The following is a 20,962-nucleotide window of genomic DNA, read 5'->3' on the forward strand; positions in this document are numbered from 1 at the left end:
CAGGACCAATCAGAACACTTACTTCCCCAAGCCAATAGTTTAAACTGTACAGTGTCCAAACAATTTTAAAACAAAACATCAAAGCCAGAATAAGAAAAGTAAGAGTGAGCCCTATTCATAAACACAAACCTGTTTGCAGGCACTTTGGTTACGGAGAAAGGCTCGTTGGTTGTTACCAAATGAATGCTTTACAATTTGGCTAGAAAATTTGATGTATTTGCTACAGTATTTGAATATATATTATGTTTGAAACCACTTTCCAAATACGCCCAAATACAAATAGGCTGTAGATTTCGATTGTCCTTTATTATTCACACAGCCTATTTATAATAACCTTTTTCAGACGGTAATTGCCAGTTAATTAGACATTGAATGTCATTTGTTATTCAAGTTTCAAGTACACACAGTTTATTTCTTCTTTTAATCAAAATTCACCACTCTACATGACCCTGCCCTCCCCACCCCCCACCCTTCCCTAACCTCCTCCACCAATATAACTGAATAGAAACACTTCAACTATATTTTGTGTCTGGTTATGGTCCTGCTGTAGAGCTGCCAGCAGCAAGAATAAAGGTTCAATTTGTCATTGCCCTTTAGAGAACCCTTTCATCCACATTAATTATGGAATGTTTTATATAAAAACAGAAACGATCTGGATATCACCAAGATAACATCTATATTTGCATTTCCACGATCATACTTATTTTCAGTCATGAAAGTAGTTTGAGAAAATGATGTTTAAAATAAAGCATTTTCAAAATAAGAATCATTTTTAAAAATGATCAAGGGAAATCACTCAATTCCTTGGAAGCAGGTCAAAAGCCACAGATGTTCAAGGGTCTTCAGAAAAACACACTTAAACTGTTCCTTCTAAACTTCACTTATTTAAGTCAACACTGTCTTTCCAGCATGCTTTATTCATGTCAGATTCACATCAAAATAATCACCAGTTCCACACATCTCCTTATTGTGTCAGCACCATCTTTCATCCATTTGGGACAAGTTGCGATGCAATGCTTATGTAGTGAGGCATTGTGGAAGGATATATTTTTATTACAAAAATCATGGACATCTAGTTGTTTTCATCTGATGTGCAAATCCTTGGAATGCTCCAATGTTTCCTGTGCTTGAGCACCACATAAAATAAAGTTCTTATTAATAGTGGTGCATGCAAAACCCAGCTACAAAGTGGAAAAGGAGCCTGCTGTGAAGAGCAGCAGCCACTAATAGGGCCAGTAGGCAGGATAATTGGTGAACAGGATCACAACAGGATAGTAACACATAAGTTAGCTGACACACAGCCATTATTCTGTACTACAGATGATGACTTAGTAGTTGAGCTTCATGGCTGGTCGTTCTCGACTCCCATCTGTCACTTGGCTGCTGACACGTTTCCGGTTGCGCTTGAGCTTAAAATCTTTATCGAAAACTTCTCCTGAACGTAGAGCCGAAACCAGGTCATCAAATTCTCCTCCTTCCTCACTGCCTTCTTTTGCTTTCTTTGCTTTTCGCTCTCTTTCTCTTTGTTCTTTAAGCTAGGATTTAAAAAAAAGAGAACTTCTTGTGAAAATTGCCAACTGATTCAATCTGAGAAATCAGATTATCCTCCATGCATTGCATAGATTGCAGAATTTACAACTGAGTGAATTTAATTACACAAAAATACTACTGGAAGCATCACTTTGACTTGACGATCACCAAAGGGAGAAGCAGAGGGACAGAAGAATGTCATGCCGTAATTAATTTGCCCTGGAAGATGTAGAACAAAACAAGCTTCTTTTGGAACTAAAATCTAATCATCAATATCCAAATTACGCAATTTATCCATTATAAATGCCATTGTAAAACAAATAGAACCAACATACTGCTTTATAAATGTGTCTGGTGGTGGAAAACTAGCAAATGGCATACAAGGTAAAACTTGGGGAAATACAAGAATATTATGAATGTTTGACAGGAAAGTTGATAAATAACTCCAATAACTAATATACTTTGATGATACACCCAATTACTTTTTCATGTTCCTAGTGTTCCTCTCACAATAAACCCATGTTTATAGCTATCAAAACTTATTCCAATTTGAAAACAGTAAATTTATAAACGTTAACATGTGCAAACTAACAAAATAAAAATTAAGCAACAACACAGCATAAATGCAGGAAATCCTGTAGATGCTGCAGACCCAGAGCAACACACACAAAATGCTGGAGGAACTTAGCAGGTCAGTTTGGCAAAAGAATAAATCAAGGAAGGTAGTACACCCATGGCTGACAAGAGAAATTAGGAATAGTATCAATTCCAAAGAAGCAGCATACAAATTAGCCAGAAAAAGTGGCTCACCTGAGGACTGGGAGAAATTCAGAGTCCAGCAAAGGAGGACAAAGGGCTTAATTAGGAAGGGGGAAAAAGATTATGAGAGAAAACTGGCAGGGAACATAAAAACTGACTGTAAAAGCTTTTATAGATATGTAAAAAGGAAAAGACTGGTAAAGACAAATGTAGGTCCCCTACAGACAGAAACAGGTGAATTGATTATGGGGAGCAAGGACATAGCAGACCAATTGAATAATTACTTTGGTTCTGTCTTCACTAAGGAGGACATAAATAATCTTCCAGAAATAGTAGGGGACAAAGGGTCCAGTGAGATGGAGGAATTGAGGTAAATACATGTTAGTAGGGAAGTGGTGTTACGTAAATTGAAGGGATTGAAGGCAGATAAATCCCCAGTGCCAGATGGTCTGCATCCCAGAGTGCTTAAGGAAGTAGCCCAAGAAATAGTGGATGCATTAGTGATAATTTTTCAAAACTCCTTAGATTCTGGACTAGTTCCTGAGGATTGGACGGTGGCTAATGTAACCCCACTTTTTAAAAAAGGAAGGAGAGAGAAACCAGGGAACCTAAGAGAAATTAGGTTAGCCTAACGTCGGTGGTGGGGAAACTGCTGGAGTCAGTTATCAAAGATATGATAACAGCACATTTGGAAAGCGATGAAATCATCGGACAAAGTCAGCATGGATTTGTGAAAGGAAAATCATGTCTGACGAATCTCATAGAATTTTTTGAGGATGTAACTAGTAGAGTGGATAGGGGAGAACCAGTGGATGTGGTATATTTGGATTTTCAAAAGGCTTTTGACAAGGTCCCACAAAGGAGATTAGTGTGCAAACTTAAAGCACACGGTATTGGGGGTAAGGTATTGATGGGGATAGAGAATTGGTTAGCAGACAGGAAGCAAAGAGTGGGAATAAACGGGACCTTTTCAGAATGGCAGGCGGTGACTAGTGGGGTACCGCAAGGCTCAGTGCTGGGACACCAGTTGTTTCCAATATATATTAATGACTTGGATGAGGGAATTAAACGCAGCATCTCCAAGTTTGCGGATGACACGAAGCTGGACGGCAGTGTTAGCTGTGAGGAGGATGCTAAGAGGATGCAGGGTGACTTGGATAGGTTGGGTGAGTGGGCAAGTTCATGGCAGATGCAATTTGATGTGGATAAATGTGAAGTTATCCACTTTGGTGGCAAAAATAGGAAAACAGATTATTATCTGAATGGTAGCCGATTAGGAAAAGGGGAGGTGCAATGAGACCTGGGTGTCATTATACACTAGTCATGGAAAGTGGGCATGCAGGTACAGCAGGCGGTGAAAAAGGCGAATGGTATGCTGGCATTTATAGCGAGAGGATTCGAGTACAGGAGCAGGGAGGTACTACTGCAGTTGTACAAGGCCTTGGTGAGACCACACCTGGAGTATTGTGTGCAGTTTTGGTCCCCTAATCTGAGGAAAGACAACCTTGCCATAGAGGGAGTACAAAGAAGGTTCACCAGATTGATTCCTGGGATGGCAGGACTTTCATATGAAGAAAGACTGGATGAACTAGGCTTGTACTCGTTGGAGTTTAGGAGGTTGAGGGGGGATCTGATTGAAACGTATAAAATCCTAAAGGGATTGGACAGGCTAGATGCAGGAAGATTGTTCCCGATGTTGGGGAAGTCCAGAACGAGGGGTCACAGTTTGAGGATAAAGGGGAAGCCTTTTAGGACTGAGATTAGGAAAAACTTCTTCACACAGAGAGTGGTGAATCTGTAGAATTCTCTGCCACAGGAAACAGTTGAGGCCAGTTCATTGGCTATATTTAAGAGGGAGTTAGATATAGCCCTTGTGGCTACGGGGATCAGTGGGTATGGAGAGAAGGCAGGTACAGGGTTCTGAGTTGGATGATCAGCCATGATCATAATAAATGGTGCAGGCTCGAAGGGCCGAATGGCCTACTCCTGCACCTATTTTCTATGTTTCTATGTTTCTATGTCAGGCAGCAATCGACGTTTTGGGCTGTGATCCTTCTTCAGAACTGGAAAGGAAATGGGATGATGCAGGATAAGAAGGTGGGAGAAGGGAAAAAAGAACAAGCTGGAAGGTGATGGGTGAAACCAGGTGGGTGGTGCAGAGGTGATAAGTGGAAAAGGTAAAGGGGTAGAAAAGAAGGAATCTAAAGGAGAGGAAAGCGGATCATGGGAGAAAAGGAAGGAGATGGGACAGCAGGAGGAAGTGATGGGTAGGTGTGAAGAGGTAAGAGGCTAGAGTAGGGAAATGAAGGAGAGAGAAGGGGGAGGGGAAAAGTTATTGGAAGTTGGAGAAATCAATGTTCAAGCCATCAGGTTGGAGGCTACCTAGACACAATATGAAGTGTTGCTTCTCCACCCTAAAAGTGACCTCATTGTGGCAGAAGAGGTGGCCTTGGAACAACATGCCAGAACTGGAATGGGGGATAGGAACTGAAATAGTTGGCATTGGGAAACTCTGCTTTTTGTAGATGGAGCTGAGGTGCCCAGCACAACATGTCAAAATATGAATAGATGTGAAGAATACAAATGAATTAACTATTTACTATTTGTAAATGATCCTCAAACTATAAACTCACATATTGCAATAGTTTGAATAATGTTTAATTTTAAGACAACAGTTTGTTAAAAACAGGGGCCCCCAACCTTTTTTGCACCGCGGACCGGTTTAATGTTGACAATATTCTTGCGGACCGGCCGACTAGGTGTGGGGGGTGGAGGTGGGGAGTAGTGTTCAACTAGGGTTAAACTCACCTCAACGTGTCTTTTACAGTTAGGGTTGCCAACTTTCTCACTCCCAAATAAGGGGCAAAAGTAGCAGTCAAATACGGCACAGTATTTACCCTGAGAAAGACTACCATGACCATGAAGCCTTGCGCAGGCACCTGTGTGTGCATGCACGTACGTACTGATTTTTTATCCCCAGAAATCGGTTTTGCCTTAATCTTCCCGACTACACTGTACATACATTATTTCTATTTTATATAGGCTGTGTATTTATCATATCATTCCTGCTTTTACAATATGTTACTGTTATTTTAGGTTTTATGTGTTATTTGGTATGATTTGGTAGATTATATTTTGGGTCTGGGAACGCTCAAAAATTTTTCCCATATAAATTAATGGTAATTGCTTCTTCGCTTTATGCCATTTTAGCGCAAAAGGTTTCATAGGAACGCTCTACCTTAGCGGAGGAAATACAGGACAAGGGAGTTCCTGTATGGGACAAACCAATTTAGCTCAATATACGGGATGTCCCGGCAAATACGGGACAGTTGGCAACCCTATGTTCAAGTTCAACAGTGCGTGACAGGGAATGAGGAAAGGTGCAGCTGACTCACATCGTTTCCTCATGGCCCGGTGGTTGGGGACCGTTGGTTAAAAACATAGCACATCTGATATGATTTTGAAGATTGAACTCTCCAAAGCTATCACTCACTATTTATAAGTTTCAGGTAGTAGCAGCAAGTGGAAAGGGTAACATTCCTTGAAGAGCTTTTACCCAAGTTGTAAATGCCCATATTACTATGATAATCAATCATTTCTGGTTTGCTAGTATCCCAATATTACACTGCTACTAAGAATCTTTTATTGTAAGTATTACTTATGCATTTTTTAAAAATAACCTGGGCAGTCATAAAGCTTGAAAATAGGCCCTTCTACCTAAACTGACCACAACAATGACATTATCAATCTAAGATGATCCCATGAATTATTATATTACTCTATTAAATTACTAATGAGTATTTTACAAATGGAAGAAATAAGTAAATCGGTGAGCACACATTTGCTGTCATGGCACTAAATGCATTGTGCCGCTCTCCCAGAGCGCTGTTGTGAAAGGGACCAAGAATAAACATGTAAAGAGAAGCTATGCATTAAAAATTCTGCAGGTGCTGGAAATCCAGAGCAATGGAGGACCGCCCCTGTCTGCCAATGGAGTAGCAGTATTTTTCTGCTGCTCTTAGTTTTCTTTCTTTCCCCCTAGTTTAAGCTTTAAATTTAGAATTTTTACTTGTTGGTTCTTGAGGGTGATCAATATGTCTACGTCTACAAGAAGTGGAAAGAATTTACCTGAACCTAGTGATAAAGGTAATGGGAAAGGAAAGGTGCAAAAGGAAAGATCTGATGAAATGCCATCGTGGGCTGAAGATATCGTTCGGATACTGAATTCAATTAAGGATCAGAATGGATCAATTAAAGACCGACTGGAAAAGAATAGTAGTGAAATGAAGTCATTTCTGGGAAAACTCAAAGACCTGGAAACTCAGGTTATTTCACACGAAGAGGAATTGAAGATAACTAAGCAAAAGCTGTCTGAAGCTACAACTCATTTGGAAAGATATCAAAATAAGATTATAGACCTGGAAACTAGGTCTCGACAAAGGAATATAAGAATTGTTGGGCTGCAGGAAGGAGCTGAAGATGGAGATCTAACGGCTTACTTTGGTAAGCTTTTCCACACTTTATTTCCCACCATTCTATCAAAGCCACCTGCTATAGAAAGGGCACACAGGGCATTTATCTCGAAATCGAAGGACTCTAGTAAACCAAGATCTGTTCTGGTTTGCTTTCATTGCTTTAAAGTTAAAGATCAAATAATACGACAGGCAAGAAAACAGAGAGTTTTTAGATTTATGGAATCTGAGCTCCGCTTCTACGAAGATTATCCAATAGAGATAATGGAACAAAGATCAAAATTTGCCCTGGTAATGAAACAAGCATATGATAAGAATTTTTTCCCGTCTTTGAGGTATCCAACAAGACTTAGAATTTTCCCTCCTAATTCTCCTCCTCGTACTTTTTTTGATCTAAAAGCTGCACTGGATTTTGTTCAGGCTTTGCCTACCGCTGTCACTGACACCGCTGTTGAATGATCCATCTGAAAGGCTGTTTGGCTATTTGTATATTATTCGCATTTTGGAAAGAAGATTTATGAAGGTCACTTGTATATTTCATCGAGAGACTAATTAAAGAACACGGGGAGTTGTTCTTTATTGCATATTATTGGTTTTCCTTTGGAAAAATTTATGGTTTAAGTATCACTGCTCAAATGATCTCTGGACATTTTATGACTGAGGGAAGAAGATAAGGTGATTTGCTCCTTTAATACTTCATAGCTAATTGGTAGTTTTTCCTACTACTAGGGCTTTTCATATATTTTTCTGTTCTATTATAGCATTTTATAATTGAATTTAAAGCTTTTTTAGGGAATTAATATTAAATTTAAACATGGCGCTGGTTTTTCTCTCTAAGAGATAACATTATTTTGTTTTTTTCTTGTTTATCAGTCGATGGAATGTAAATACCTTTTTCTCCTGAGACCTTATTGTCTTTTTCACAAGGTCACTCTACTTTTTTACGAACTGGGGGGAGGGTAGATCGCTTGCCTTTTTCGGGTTTCCAGGTGTGGGTGGGTGGGTTTAGAATTAGCTTTTTCCCATTGGGTGGTTCTGGAGCATGCGTGGTTTTTTATTTGGTTGTATTCTTCATCACCGCCATCTTTGATCATCCTGCATTGGTATGTGCTTTGTGCATGTATAAAGTAGAATGAAATTATAGTATGTTGTTCAAACGGATTAATATAGTAAGTTGGAATGTACGTGGTTGGAATCATCCGATTAAACGAAAGAAGACTTTTAAAATTATTAACCAATTCCAACCTGATATAATTTTTGCTCAAGAGATACATATCAGGGCAGGAGATCAAAATAGGTTTTTTAGATGGTGGAATGGTTTGCAATTCCACTCTACTTCTCAGAGTAAAACAAAAGGCGTGTCTATTTTCATTAAACCTAATATATTTATTCAAGAGGATATTGAATCAGATTCTAATGGCAGATTTTTAATTGTTAAAGGAACAATCTGTAACAGAAAAGTTGTTTTGGTTAATTTGTATGGTCCTAACTTAGATGATCCTTTTTTTTAAAAAGGTATTTGCTTTACTGCCTGACTTAAATGAATATATGCTCAAAATGGATGGGGATTTTAATTGTTGTTTAAATCCTATGATTGATAAGAGCTCAACCAATCAGTGACTTCCAAATCGATCCACGTCATTTATTAATTCCTTTTTGATTGATTTTAAGGTTGATTGATTTGTGGAGGTATTTTCATCCCAACAATAGAGAATATTCTTTCTTCTCACACATTTATAAAAAATATTCGAGGATTGATTATATTATAATCGATCCCCGCTTCTTGCCTAGTGTTAAAACCTGTGAATATGACGCTATTGCTATATCTGATCATGCGCCTCTGAGTTTGTCTTTTGAATTTGATGATGTCACTCTTGGCCGCCCACCTTGGCGAATGTCTCAGACATTATTGCAAAACTCTGACTTTGTCACTTTCATTGAAACCCAGATAAAAGAATTTTTTCTTTTTAATGATATAGGGGGTATGTCTAAATTAGTTATATGGGATACATTTAAAGCATTTTTACGCGGTCAGATTATTTCTTATTCAGCTAAACTTAAAAAACAAACTAAAGCAGAATGAGATAGAATTTCAAAACAAATTAAAGATTTAGATAATATTTATGCAATTTCCCCCAATACTGATTTTTTTTAAACAAAGGGTGGAACTTCAATCACAATCACAATATAACCTGTTATTAACTCATCCCATTGAAGGTTATTTGCTTAAGTTGAAGAGCCAATTTTATATGTCTGGAGATAAAAATAATAAACTGCTTGCATCTCAATTCAAAATGGCTGCAGCCAAAAGGCAAATCATGAAAATTCGTAGGAAATGGTATCTTAGCTCAGGAATATGAGGAAATTAATAGGATCTTTCAAGACTTTTATGCTGAGCTATATAAATCTCAATGTCCGTTAGATTCCTCTAAAATGAATGCTTTTTTACCAAAGATTGTTTTTCCTAAAATTTCGGCTGAGGATCAAAAGATTCTCGATGCTCAAATTACTGAAGCCGAAATTCATAAAGCTATTTGTTCAATGCAATCTGGTAAGTCCCCAGGACTTGATGGCTATCCTGTAGAATTTTATAAAAAATTTGGAAAGTTGCTCTTTCCGTATATGTTGGATATGTTTAAGGATTCTTTTGTGAAAGGTGACTTACCCTCTACTTTTTATGAGGCATCTATTTCTTTAATTCTTAAAAAAGATAACGATCCTACTGACTGTGCTTCATATAGACCTATTTCATTACTGAATGTTGACGCTAAGATTTTGTCAAAGATAATGGCCAATCGGTTGGAGAATATTTTGGGTAAAGTTATTTGTAAAGATCAAACAGGCTTTATAAAGTGTCGTTATTCCTTTTCAAATGTTCGGAGACTACTTAACATTATATATTCATCCTCTTCTAAAATTCCACAATGTGTTGTAGCTTTGGATGCTGAAAACGCGTTCGACCGAGTCAAATGGAAATATTTATTCAATGTTTTAGAGAAATTTGGCTTCGGTGTTAATTTTAATAATTGGATTAAAATGATATATAAAGCCTCTATTGCTACTGTTGTTACTAACAATTGTAGGTCTCCTTTTTTTCAGCTTTCACGGGGGACAAGGCAAGGCTGTCCATTAAGTCCTTTGTTGTTTAATATTAGAACCCCTTGCTATTGCTCTTCATGAGGCTAAAAATATCCATGGAATCTTTGTGAATGAGACCATGCATAAGGTCTCTTTTTATGCTGATGATTTATTGGTTTATATATCTAACCCTGACGAATCCATTCCTGCCCTGCTAAAATTATTTAATAAATTTGAAGGTTTTTCAGGATATAAAATTAATTTTAGTAAAAGTGTATTGTTTCCTTTAAATGATTCTGTTTCTATATATGATAATACTCCTTTTAAAGTTTCAGACTCTTTTAGATATTTAGGTATTGTAATTACTAAAAAATGTAAGGATCTTTATAAAGCTAATTTTTTTTCCCTTAGTAGACTCTATGAAGTATTTATTTAGTAGATGGAGTCCACTTACATTTTCACTTGTTGGTCATATTCATATAGTTAAAATGATGATTCTACTGAAATTTTTATATTTATTTCAGAATATTCCTGTTTTTTTTTTGGCTAGGAAGTTTTTTGATTGGATTGATTCTATTATTTTATCTTTTATTTGGAATAATAAAAGACCAAGAATTAGTAAATGTCATTTACAAAAATTGAAAAAGGATGGACGTCTTGCTTTGCCTAATTTTAGAATGTATTATTGGGCTGTTAATCTGCGATATATGTCTTTTTGGTTATAATGGGTTGATAAGGGTGATCGGCCAATTTGGGTAGACCTGGAACTAAAAGTTGTAAAACAGTTTTATTTAACCTCGTTATTGGGGGCTCCTTTACCTATGCAATTAGGTAAGGTTGTTAATTTAAACCTATATCCTGTGATTAAGTATTCTTTACGAATTTGGCTCCAGTTCCGTAATTTTTTTAATCTTAAAAAATTTAAACTTTGTAGTTTAATTTACCGAAATTACTTTTTTAAGCCTTCTTTGAGTGATCCAATTTTTCCACTTTGGAAAATTAAAGGTATTAATTCTTTTTTGGATTTATTTAAAGAAGATAGATTGATGTCCTTTGAACAATTAATTCATACATATTCTCTTTCATACTCACACTTTCTGCAATACCTTTAAGTTAGATATTTTTTACAAAAATATTTAAGTAATTTCCCTTACATGTTGGAGGCTGACCTGTTAGATACTATTATGAGTATGAATCCTTTGATTAAGGGTTCTATTGGAAGAATTTATAATTTACTATTACAATGGGATAAGTGTCCTTTGTCTAAGATTAAACAGGATTGGGAAAAGGAACTTAATTTGACTTTTATGACGGAGGACTGGATGCGGATATTGAAGTTGGTTAACTCTTCTTCAATTTGTGCTAGCCATTCATTGATTCAATTTTAAATTGTACATCGTTATCATTTGACAAAGGAGAGACTTCCTAAAATCTTTCCTAATGTTGATAGTCATTGTGATAGATGTAAAACTGAGATAGCTACACTGACACATATGTTTTGGTCTTGTTCTATATTGGAACAGTTCTGGAAGTCGGTTTTCTCAACAATTTCTAAAGCACTTAAAATTAATTTACAACCTAATAAATTAACTGTGCTTTTTGGAATAGTTCCTCAAAATATTCATGGTATTTCTGTGTCTGACCAACATGTTATTGCATTTGTTACATTGATAGCTAGGAGGGCCATTTTGTTGAAGTGGAAGGATACATCAGCTCCCACTTTGTCACAATGGTTCTCTCAAGTGATGCTATGTCTTAGTTTGGAGAAAATTAGAAGTCAAACCTTTGAACCTTTATTTGAGCTTGAGAAAAGATGGGGCTCATTTGCTCGTTATTATCATTTGAGTTAATTGATATAATTTTTCCATGATCTAAATGTAAATTTTTTTAGTATATTTTCTTTTCTTGCGAGCGGTTTGATGTTTATTTTTAGAAGCTTTTTGTATGATGCATGACTCCGGGGTTGTACACCTAATGGGTTCTCTTTTTTTTCTCACTTTTCTGCTTAGTAGGTTTTTTTTGTTATCACAAAATTTTGTTTTCAATCTTTAAGATGATGGTTTTTTTTGAGGCATTGTAAGTGTTGTTACTTCGATGTACTCATGTTACTTTTCCTATATATACAATAAAAAGATTTGAAAAGAAATCCAGAGCAATGAACACAAAATGCTGGAGGAACTCAGCAGGTCAGACAGCATCTATGGAAATGAATAAACAGTCTATGTTTCAGGCTGAGATCATTCATCAGAGTAAATATCTACAAAGTCACATTCAGCTTTAAGTATCTATTACATCCAAACCTTACTGTTTCTGAATGCACTATTTTACAGAAGATTGATGTCTACTGTGTTAATGTCATTAATGCAATCCAAGGGCATAAAATGAATATAGCCTGGCCCTGAGAAAATATCCAGATCAATTCAGTTTCAAAAAGGTTTCTACATGGAACTTTACATAATCAACCATTCCTTCCACTACCTTTCAAATATTAATTTCCATGAAACCTGTTATCATTTCATTATGTACGATAGCACGCACATTTGCGTTTTCTACATATTTTAAAATTCATACTCTCTGACCTGTGCTTCCATTTTAGCTCTTCGTTCCTCCTCCTCCTTTTTCCTCCTCATGTTCTCATTTTCCTGTTTGGCCTCTGCAAAAGCTTGGAGGAATTGATCAAAAATGCCAAAGAATTCATCAGGCTGCATTTTGCCAGATTCTTCTCCAAAATACTTTAGAGCTTTCTTAAACTGGTTTGTGGAAAAAGAGACAGATAATTTGGTTTACAGGTAAATACACAAATAACAAAAGCATTTATACAAAAAACATATCCGAGCAGATAAAAATGTTCAAAATGGAATGTTAACTTTGATTTCTAATCATACATATGGGAAAATTATGACAAAACTATAATTATTTATTTCTCACAGTGTTCAGTTTCAGATATATAAGCTGCAATCTGAAACACCCATGCAAGTACAGAATGCCAAGCTAGAATGTACTTTTGGAACTGGAATATTATTGTCATGTGTATGAGATACAGTGAAAAGCTCATATTGCACATTGTTCATATAGATCAAATTATTGCACAGTGTGTTGCACAGCAAAGTAAAAACAGTTAACAGAATGCAGAACAAAGTGTAACAGTATAGAAAAAGTCCCAGTGCAGGTAAGCAGCAAGGGCTAAATTGTGAAATCAAGAGTACATCTTGTACTAGGGAACTGTTCAATAGTCTTATAACAGCAGGGTAGAAACTGTCCTTGAAGTTTTCAATTCTAAAGGTATCTTCAGTAGGTAACCTCATTTGCACAAAATTTTGCAAGACACTAAATGTAAGATTTTTGCAATAGCATGCATTTTCCTTTCTCACATAATTTGGTAACTTTTGCTGGGATTTCATCGTTCCTGTCAATGTTATGTTTCCCCAATCCTACTCTGATGCCAGGTTCCATTATCCAAGGTTTCACTGACCCCTATACTTTCAAGGAAGTACCTCATCATAACCCATCATCTAAGTTATGATACAACAGCATCATCTGAGAGTAGCTGGGACTGCACTTACTCTGATTCCCTATCCAATACAAATAACTCACACATATATGATTTCTAGTTGTGATATTCAGCAAATATACAGCAATAAACACAAATGCTAACAAAGGACTTGGATATTAATTAAAGTATAATCTAAGTGGAGTGAGTTATTTTCTGTTTTGAATTTCAGTGTCACTCACTGGTCCTAGTACTCTTCCGTCATTCAACTTAGTGAGAATCCAATAAAACATGGTACAAAGAATAGTCTGCAGTGCCCAACAATTTATTTTAGATCATAAAACTGTTGTAAATATTTTATTGGTTAAGAATTTCATTTGCTAAGTTCCTTTCATGTAGCTCTTTACTTCTTATCATAGTGCTTCACTATTAGTTCCATCTGTATCTTATTTTTATGGGTTGAAGTAAACATATTCATTTTATTAACCATTGGAACCAGGCAAGTAGTTAATCATTTTAATAATGGATGTATGACCACAGAAATTCCAAAAACACTAGGTAGTCAAAAATATTCATTACTGAGCTAATTTTTCTTTGGTTGGTGCTGGACATATTACATGAAAGTCAGTTAAGTTCAAGCAAATTTCTAACAAAATATAATTTAACAATAAGGACAAAGGAGGCAAAATTCAAATGATAAAGGGTAACTTTTAAGCATCACTATTCTTTTTACATTGAACAGTTCTTTTACTGAATTGCCATAGATTTTTGACATGAAACATTATTCTTTTTTTCCTATGTAGACCATCTAGGAAAAGCAGTTTTAATTACCTTAGTACAGAAGCAGGAAATGGAAAATCATTTTATTGGTACTGACTATGCTACCAAATTGCTGACTCTAAAATCTGACAACAAAAATGGCAGTGTAGTGTCATCCATGCTGGAACTTAACATGGCACTGTAGGGTAAGAGAGTATGTGACTTCTGCACTTGGATCTCAGATATCTTGCATGGAGAACAGCCAACAATCAGTTGGGAAATACTGAATATTCACCTGTAGTCGTGCCAATGCAGAGCAGGAACAGGATGTTCACTCACACATAGAAATCTGTGCTGAAAAGCGCATGGAAAGACAGCCAGAAAAGAACATGCACTCATGCCCATCTAAGAATGGCTATCCCTCAAAAAAGAACTCAAACACAAAAATACATAGAAATGTTGATGCTATTACCAGTTCTTTAGCTTCCAACAGAAGATCCTCCACTTCAGAGAAGCTAAAACTTGCAACGGCAATAAACTGACTCACTACAGAGGCAAACTTGTCACCAGGCTGTGCAGGTTCTGACTTCTGATATTCCAGCTCCTTAAAAAAAAATTTTTTTTAAGTAATCTATTGTTTTAACAACAAAAACAGTATTTAAATATTTTTCCTCTCCTCATAGATATAAAATATTTATCTCATTGATGAGAACATAAGAAATAAGAATGAGTGAAACATTCACACCCACAAGCTTATTTTACCAGGCAACAAGATCATGGCTGATCTTCTCTGTCAATTTCATCTTCCTGCCCTGTCCCCATTTCTCCTCGATTCTTTTAAAATCCACAACTATTAATCTCTACTTTGAATGGAATTAATGAGTAAGTCTCCACAGCTTTAACGACCCTCCAGCATGAAGACATTTCAGCTTATTTCAGTCCTACCCTAGCTTCCAGTATTAGACCTCCATATTCAGGACTCATTAGCTATCTACCCTGTCGTCTTCAAAAAAAAAATGAACATATTTCAGTGTGCTCATCTCTCATTCGTCTAATATCTAGCAATCACAGGCTTAGCCTACTCAACCTCTGCTCATTTGACAGGTCTGCCACCTCAGTCTAAAGAATATTTGTTGTATATTGTTGAGAGCCAGTATACCCATTCTTTAGTAAGACTGACCAAAATTTGTACACAATACTCCAGTTGTGGTCTCACCTAACCCTAGCTAATTATAGTAAAACATCTCATACTCAAATCCTTTTGCAAAAAAAAAAAAAGTCAACAAATCACTTGGCCTTCTAATTGTTTGTTGCACCTGCATTTTAACTTTCAGCTGTGTACAAAGACACCCAGTTCCCGTTGAATATTAATGCCAATGTTCACTAATTTCCCATCAGCGAGGGGTGGGGATGAAGAGGGGAGGGAAAAAAAAGAGGTGGGAGGTGAGGGGGCAGAGCTTTAAGGCCTTCTTGATGGGGTGACAGAAATTTATATGGGCTAGACATTCAAGGTTAAAATAAGGCAGTCAGGGTCAGTGAACTGAAAGTTGTGGAGAAGATACAGAGCATTTGAAGTGTCGTGGACGTACTTGGGAAAAGAAATCTGCTGGGGTTATCTATTGTGTCTGGCGCTCTGGATGTTGCATCCTCTACATCGGTCAGACCCAACAAAAACTGGGGGAACTGCTTTGTTGAGCACTTCCACTCTATCCACCAAAAGCTGAATTTCACAATGGTCAATCATTTTAATTCCTATCCCCATTCCCATTCCGACATGTTGGCCCAAGGTCTCCACTTTTGCCACAGTGAGGTCACTCTCAGGATGGAGCAGCCACACCTCATATTTGGTCTAGGTAGCCTTCAACCTGATGGTATAAAGGTCGATTTCTCCTTCCAGAAGTTTTTTCCCTTCCCTCTCTCTTCTCCTATTCCCCACTCTGGCCTCTTAACTCTTCTCCTCAACTGCCAATCAGCTATCTCTGTCTGGTGCCCCTCCTTCTTCCCTTTCTCCCACGATCCACTCTCCTCTCCCATCAGATTCCTCTTTCTCCAGCCACTTACCTTTCCTACTCACCTAGCTTCACCTCTCACCTTCTAGCTAACTTCCTTCCCCTCCCCCACCTTTATATTCTGGCACTTCTTCCTTCCTTTCCAGTCCTGGTAAAGGGTCTCGTCCTGAAGAATTGACTGTTTATTCATTTCCAAAGAAGCTGCCTGACCCGCTGAATTCCTCCAGCATTTTCTATGTGTTGCTCTGGATTTCTAACACCTGCAGAATCTCATATCTGTAGTAACTACGATTTAAACATTTCTTTCCTGTGTGACCTCACCACTCTGGCCCACAGCTGTTGCTGAAATCATCACCTTACAAATACAGCAGATTTACAAAAACACTGAAAATGGCATGTAAGACGAGTAGTAGCAGTACAAGATGTTTCCCCTCCTGAAATCCTGTCTTTTCCTCCCAGTCAGCAAAGTGCACAAGGTGCAAAACAAACGCTGTTCATAATCCCTTAACAGCTCTTTTGTAAGCAATCGTTTTCAAATATTCTGCACTCACTTCAAATGTTCGGACATGAATCCTATATTATTATAAATAACACTGCACTCAATTCAATAAATTGAGTAATGCATTTCATAGTTTTAAAACATGACTGATTATATTCCATATCCACTGAGAACAGGAGTCAAGAAAATGCTACACTTTTTAAACTTTTTATGTCTCTCAAAACATAGCAAATACCTTAATTAATCAACTAAAGTAACTTCCTTTTCAGAAATACCTTTTTAAATGGTAGACTGCACTACAATTCAAAATACTAAGGCAATTCAATGTTGTAAAAAAGAAAACTGAGTATTTAAAATAACCTAAATAGTATCATTGTGTGACTTGCTTTCCTCTTCTTAAACGCCTGTAACAATAGAATTATAGAAGAAAGCCAAGTGAGAACATAATAGCAAATTGAAGGTGACTAATGCGTTTCCTGTAAGTGAAATGCTGATCACATACAGTATAATGTTGTTCTCTTCCACAGCACTGTACTGTTCAAGAAAAGGTTTGTACAAATATACAAAAACTGGACCAACTTTAAAAGTCGTATTGGAAAGATACAGTATATCTAATCGAAAAATCAGGCTGATCCAGTGTAAATTCAAATGCACAATATGGAAAGGAAAAGGCACTTGCAGTGAAGGAAGGAAGCATGTCTAATGTGAAGGGAAATGGGTCAATACTGATGAATGTGAAGACTTCCCACCCATGCTTCCGTTAAGTATATAATAATAAAAAAAACAATCTAACAAAGAAACAGAGCACTGGAAATACTTACATTCTCCACAGCCTTCAGACCACTTCTCAGACTACTGAATTCCTTTTCCAACTCAATCAAACTGCAAAACAAAACCACACATCATTGTTAAAGGCACACATTAAAGAGAATAACTTCTCAATTGTAAACACAAATATGAATTTTAAGCTCATTTTTGTTTCAAGTAATCTCACTTTTTTAAGTGTAAAACTTTTGGTCAACATTCTGAAACATCGGGGTGAGAAAAACAGCTTCCTTATCAGGATAATGTCAAAATATATGATTATCTTGTAATTTTAAGATCTATTCATTTTCTCAAATTAATATTTTAATTAGCTAATGAATGTTCAGATTATCAACTAGACCACAAAGGAGTGGAAAATGGCTCTGAAATAGTTAAAAACTCCAAATGCTACAAGTCAGTGATCTGAGACAAAATTTATTTCAGCCTTTATGAAGTTAGAGTAAGATAAATGACCCAAGCTGTACATAGTCTTTACCCCATACCAACCCCACTTCCCCACCTGTGCTTTCAGAGCTCTTGAGGAAACTCCTGTAATAAATTCCTATTCATTTAAGGTCAATGTCGCATGTCAATGCCTAGTCTGCACCAACGCTCAAAAGGTTAGCACACACTTAACATCTCTACTATTAATACAGTATAGATAAAGTGTGCACTATCCATAGGCTGACATACAGCAAGTCATTAAGTTTCCTGGACAGCACCTCCTAAATCTGTTCACCCAGAATGACAAGGGCAAAGGGTGTACAAAAAAAAAAACATCAACTCCACATCACGTACAATCCTAACGCGGATAACTTTCATCGTCACTTTAATGTACCTAGGGCAAAATTCTCTACCTAACAGCAGTGTGAGTGAGCTCTACCTTCACCACACCTACTACATTTCCGTTAACAGCCTTACATTAAGGGATAACAGTGAAATGATTTGCCGAATCCCACTCAACACCTGTAACTCACTCTCACACCACAAATGAGAAAAAGAACTGGTACAAACTATCACTGAATTTCGTTAATTATTTAATCTCACAAGGAAATATTAAACAAGGCTATCTTAACACTGAACTCTTACCAAGTATTAAAAACTTACTTTACTTTAGCTGCGTCTGGAACCTTCTGTAAATCATCGTGGATGTTCACCACTTTTGGAAATTTCTTCTCCAAAATTGTAATCAAATAGTGCAAAAGAGTAATATTCCTTGAACAAAAATTAAAGTATTAATTGTTTTTAATCAAAAGTACAACCAAGAAAAATCAACAATGCATGGTGAATAGTACAGTTCCGACAGTTTCTTTGATCTGAAACTGCCTGATTTACTGAGTGTTTCTAGCCTTTTTGGTTTCCATCTGTGCCATCAAAATGGGTGATACACTTCCTTGACTCTTTCCCAATCAGCATTGAAGAAAGATGTAATACAATCATTATTCCTTCCAATGATCAGTTTCTGTTGCCATGGTGTTCAAAATTTAAATTTGTATAAAATTTGAAAATTTCCCTCCAACCATGCTGAAGAGACAAGATGTACCTAGAGAGGAAGACACAGTTTTTGGAATATCTTGCTGAAAGGGTTAGGAGAGGAGATGGCAAGCGTACAACTTAGGTCACCGAGATTAGTATATATTTGTTAAAATTTTCTACATGGACTAATGATTCTGTATTAGGAAGGATAGAAGTGCAATGTTTCATCATTTAAAAGCAGGAGTTACAAAAGGCCATAGATTAGTTAATGGATGGAAAGATGTCCATAAATGTACATCTTTAAAACCTCATGAACAAGTACAAAAAAAAATCAACATTATGAAGTATATGTCTCAAATCCTCATTCAGACCCTATTTGGATTGTTGTGGACACCAACGTTAAGGAGAAATATATTGCCATAATAGGTACGAGAGATTTACCAGAATTATACCAGTGCTTAAAGAGTGTATGCATGACCTTGGTTTATGTTTTCAGTTTTAGACTGAGTTATGATATTTAAAGTGTTCAAAGGATTTAATGGGATCAATACAAAATCTCGATCTTTTGGTTGAGTTCAAAACTTGGGGGGGGAGGGGGTGGAATTAATTTTTTTTTGGTGATAAAAGCACCAAGCCTTTTAGATACAAATTCTGCAAACATGCAGTAGAGCTTAGACTTTCTACAGGCATAGCTAGGTTGGGTCAAGTGCAATAACAGATTGTTATTAGGCAAGAAAATCAAGAAACTCAATGAGCCAAGGGCAGGTAAACAAAGTGCAGATCAGCTGCAACCTAACAGCATGGTAGAACAGTGATTGAATTCCCAAAATAAAAGTTTTCACAAAAATATTACTTCACAAATTGAATGTCCATTTCCACAAAGTTCACAAGGCTAAAGAAGTTATTTTACTGATTTTTTAGACTCATGAGGACAACTCGCTCCAAGTTTTGAAAATAAACATCAGTCACTGCTTACATTCTTCTTCAGTTTTCTTAATAGTCTCTATAATAGTCTCAATAAGCATAACAGACTGAGAAAATTCTTTGAATACAGTTTAGTTAAAGGAACAGGGAGCAACACTGGTCTTAAAATTGACAGAGTAGCAACATAATTTCATTTCAAAAACCACAGGGTTGACAATGCCTTACTTCTCAATACTAGACTTGGTGTCTGCAATCTTGTTCAGACTAGAGGGTTTGAAACCAGAAGCATTGCCTCTTTGTCCTTTGTTCATGTAATTGCCAAAAGCTAACACCACTTCCAACAGCTGCATCAGATTTTTGCTTTGCAAAACCTCCTTGGAGCTCAAACGAATAGCTAGAAGAAGATGAAAAAAATCATGTTGGTGAATTAGATGCGATACACAATATCTCAACTGAGATACCATGCATTAAAATTAAGTAAGAGCTTGGCAACTTAAATTACAAAACAAAACGGAAACCACGCATTAGGTTATTTTAAAGCTTCTTCAAATAAATAAAGCAGTGAAATAGAGTCAAGGAAAAAATACAGCATAGAAACAGACCCTTCAGCCCATCTAGTCTGTGCCAAACCATTTCAACTGTCTACTCTCATTGACCCGCACTGGGACCATAACTCTCCGTACCCCTACCATCCATGTACCTATTCAATCTTCTTTTTAAAGTTGAAATTGAGCTCACATGCACCATTCTTGCTGGCAGCTCATTCCACTCTCACGACCCTGAGTGAAGAAGACCTCTAATGCTCCCCTTTCACATTTAACCCATAACCTCTGGTCGTAGTCTCACCAAATCTCAGTGGAAAAAGCCTGCTTGTATTTATCCTATCTATACCCATTATGATTTTGTATACCTCTATCAAATCTCTTCTCATCTTCTACACTCCAAGGAATAAAGTCCTAACATATTCAATATTTCCTTACATCACAAGTCCTCTAAACCCAGGAACAACCACATAAACTTTATAGTTACTCTTACAACTTCATTTACATCTTTCCCATAGGTAGGTGGCCAAAACTACACACAATACTCCAAATTAAGCCTCACCAACATCTTATACTACTTCAAAATAATAACTCATCTCCTGTACTCAATACTTTGATTT

At 36.7% G+C, this 20,962-nt stretch overlaps 1 protein-coding gene across 3 annotated transcripts in view; it reads right to left on the bottom strand.

Moving 5' to 3' along the window:
* Positions 1-479: 479 nt before the first annotated feature.
* daam1a (dishevelled associated activator of morphogenesis 1a) overlaps positions 480-20,962 on the bottom strand; it is a 185,794-nt gene continuing 165,311 nt past the window's right edge. For all 3 annotated transcript variants that reach the window (XM_072267954.1, XM_072267963.1, XM_072267974.1), the window contains 6 exons: positions 20,026-20,194; positions 18,508-18,615; positions 17,418-17,478; positions 14,561-14,692; positions 12,419-12,589; positions 480-1,535 (listed from right to left, as the gene is read on the bottom strand). In XM_072267954.1, the coding sequence (XP_072124055.1) occupies positions 1,329-1,535; positions 12,419-12,589; positions 14,561-14,692; positions 17,418-17,478; positions 18,508-18,615; positions 20,026-20,194 (848 nt within the window). In that variant the 3' untranslated portion in view covers positions 480-1,328. The remainder of the gene's footprint in view (positions 1,536-12,418; positions 12,590-14,560; positions 14,693-17,417; positions 17,479-18,507; positions 18,616-20,025; positions 20,195-20,962) is intronic.

Source organism: Mobula birostris, chromosome 1 (genome assembly GCF_030028105.1).
Source record: "Mobula birostris isolate sMobBir1 chromosome 1, sMobBir1.hap1, whole genome shotgun sequence".
In the NCBI taxonomy this organism is placed as follows: Eukaryota; Metazoa; Chordata; class Chondrichthyes; order Myliobatiformes; family Myliobatidae; genus Mobula; species Mobula birostris.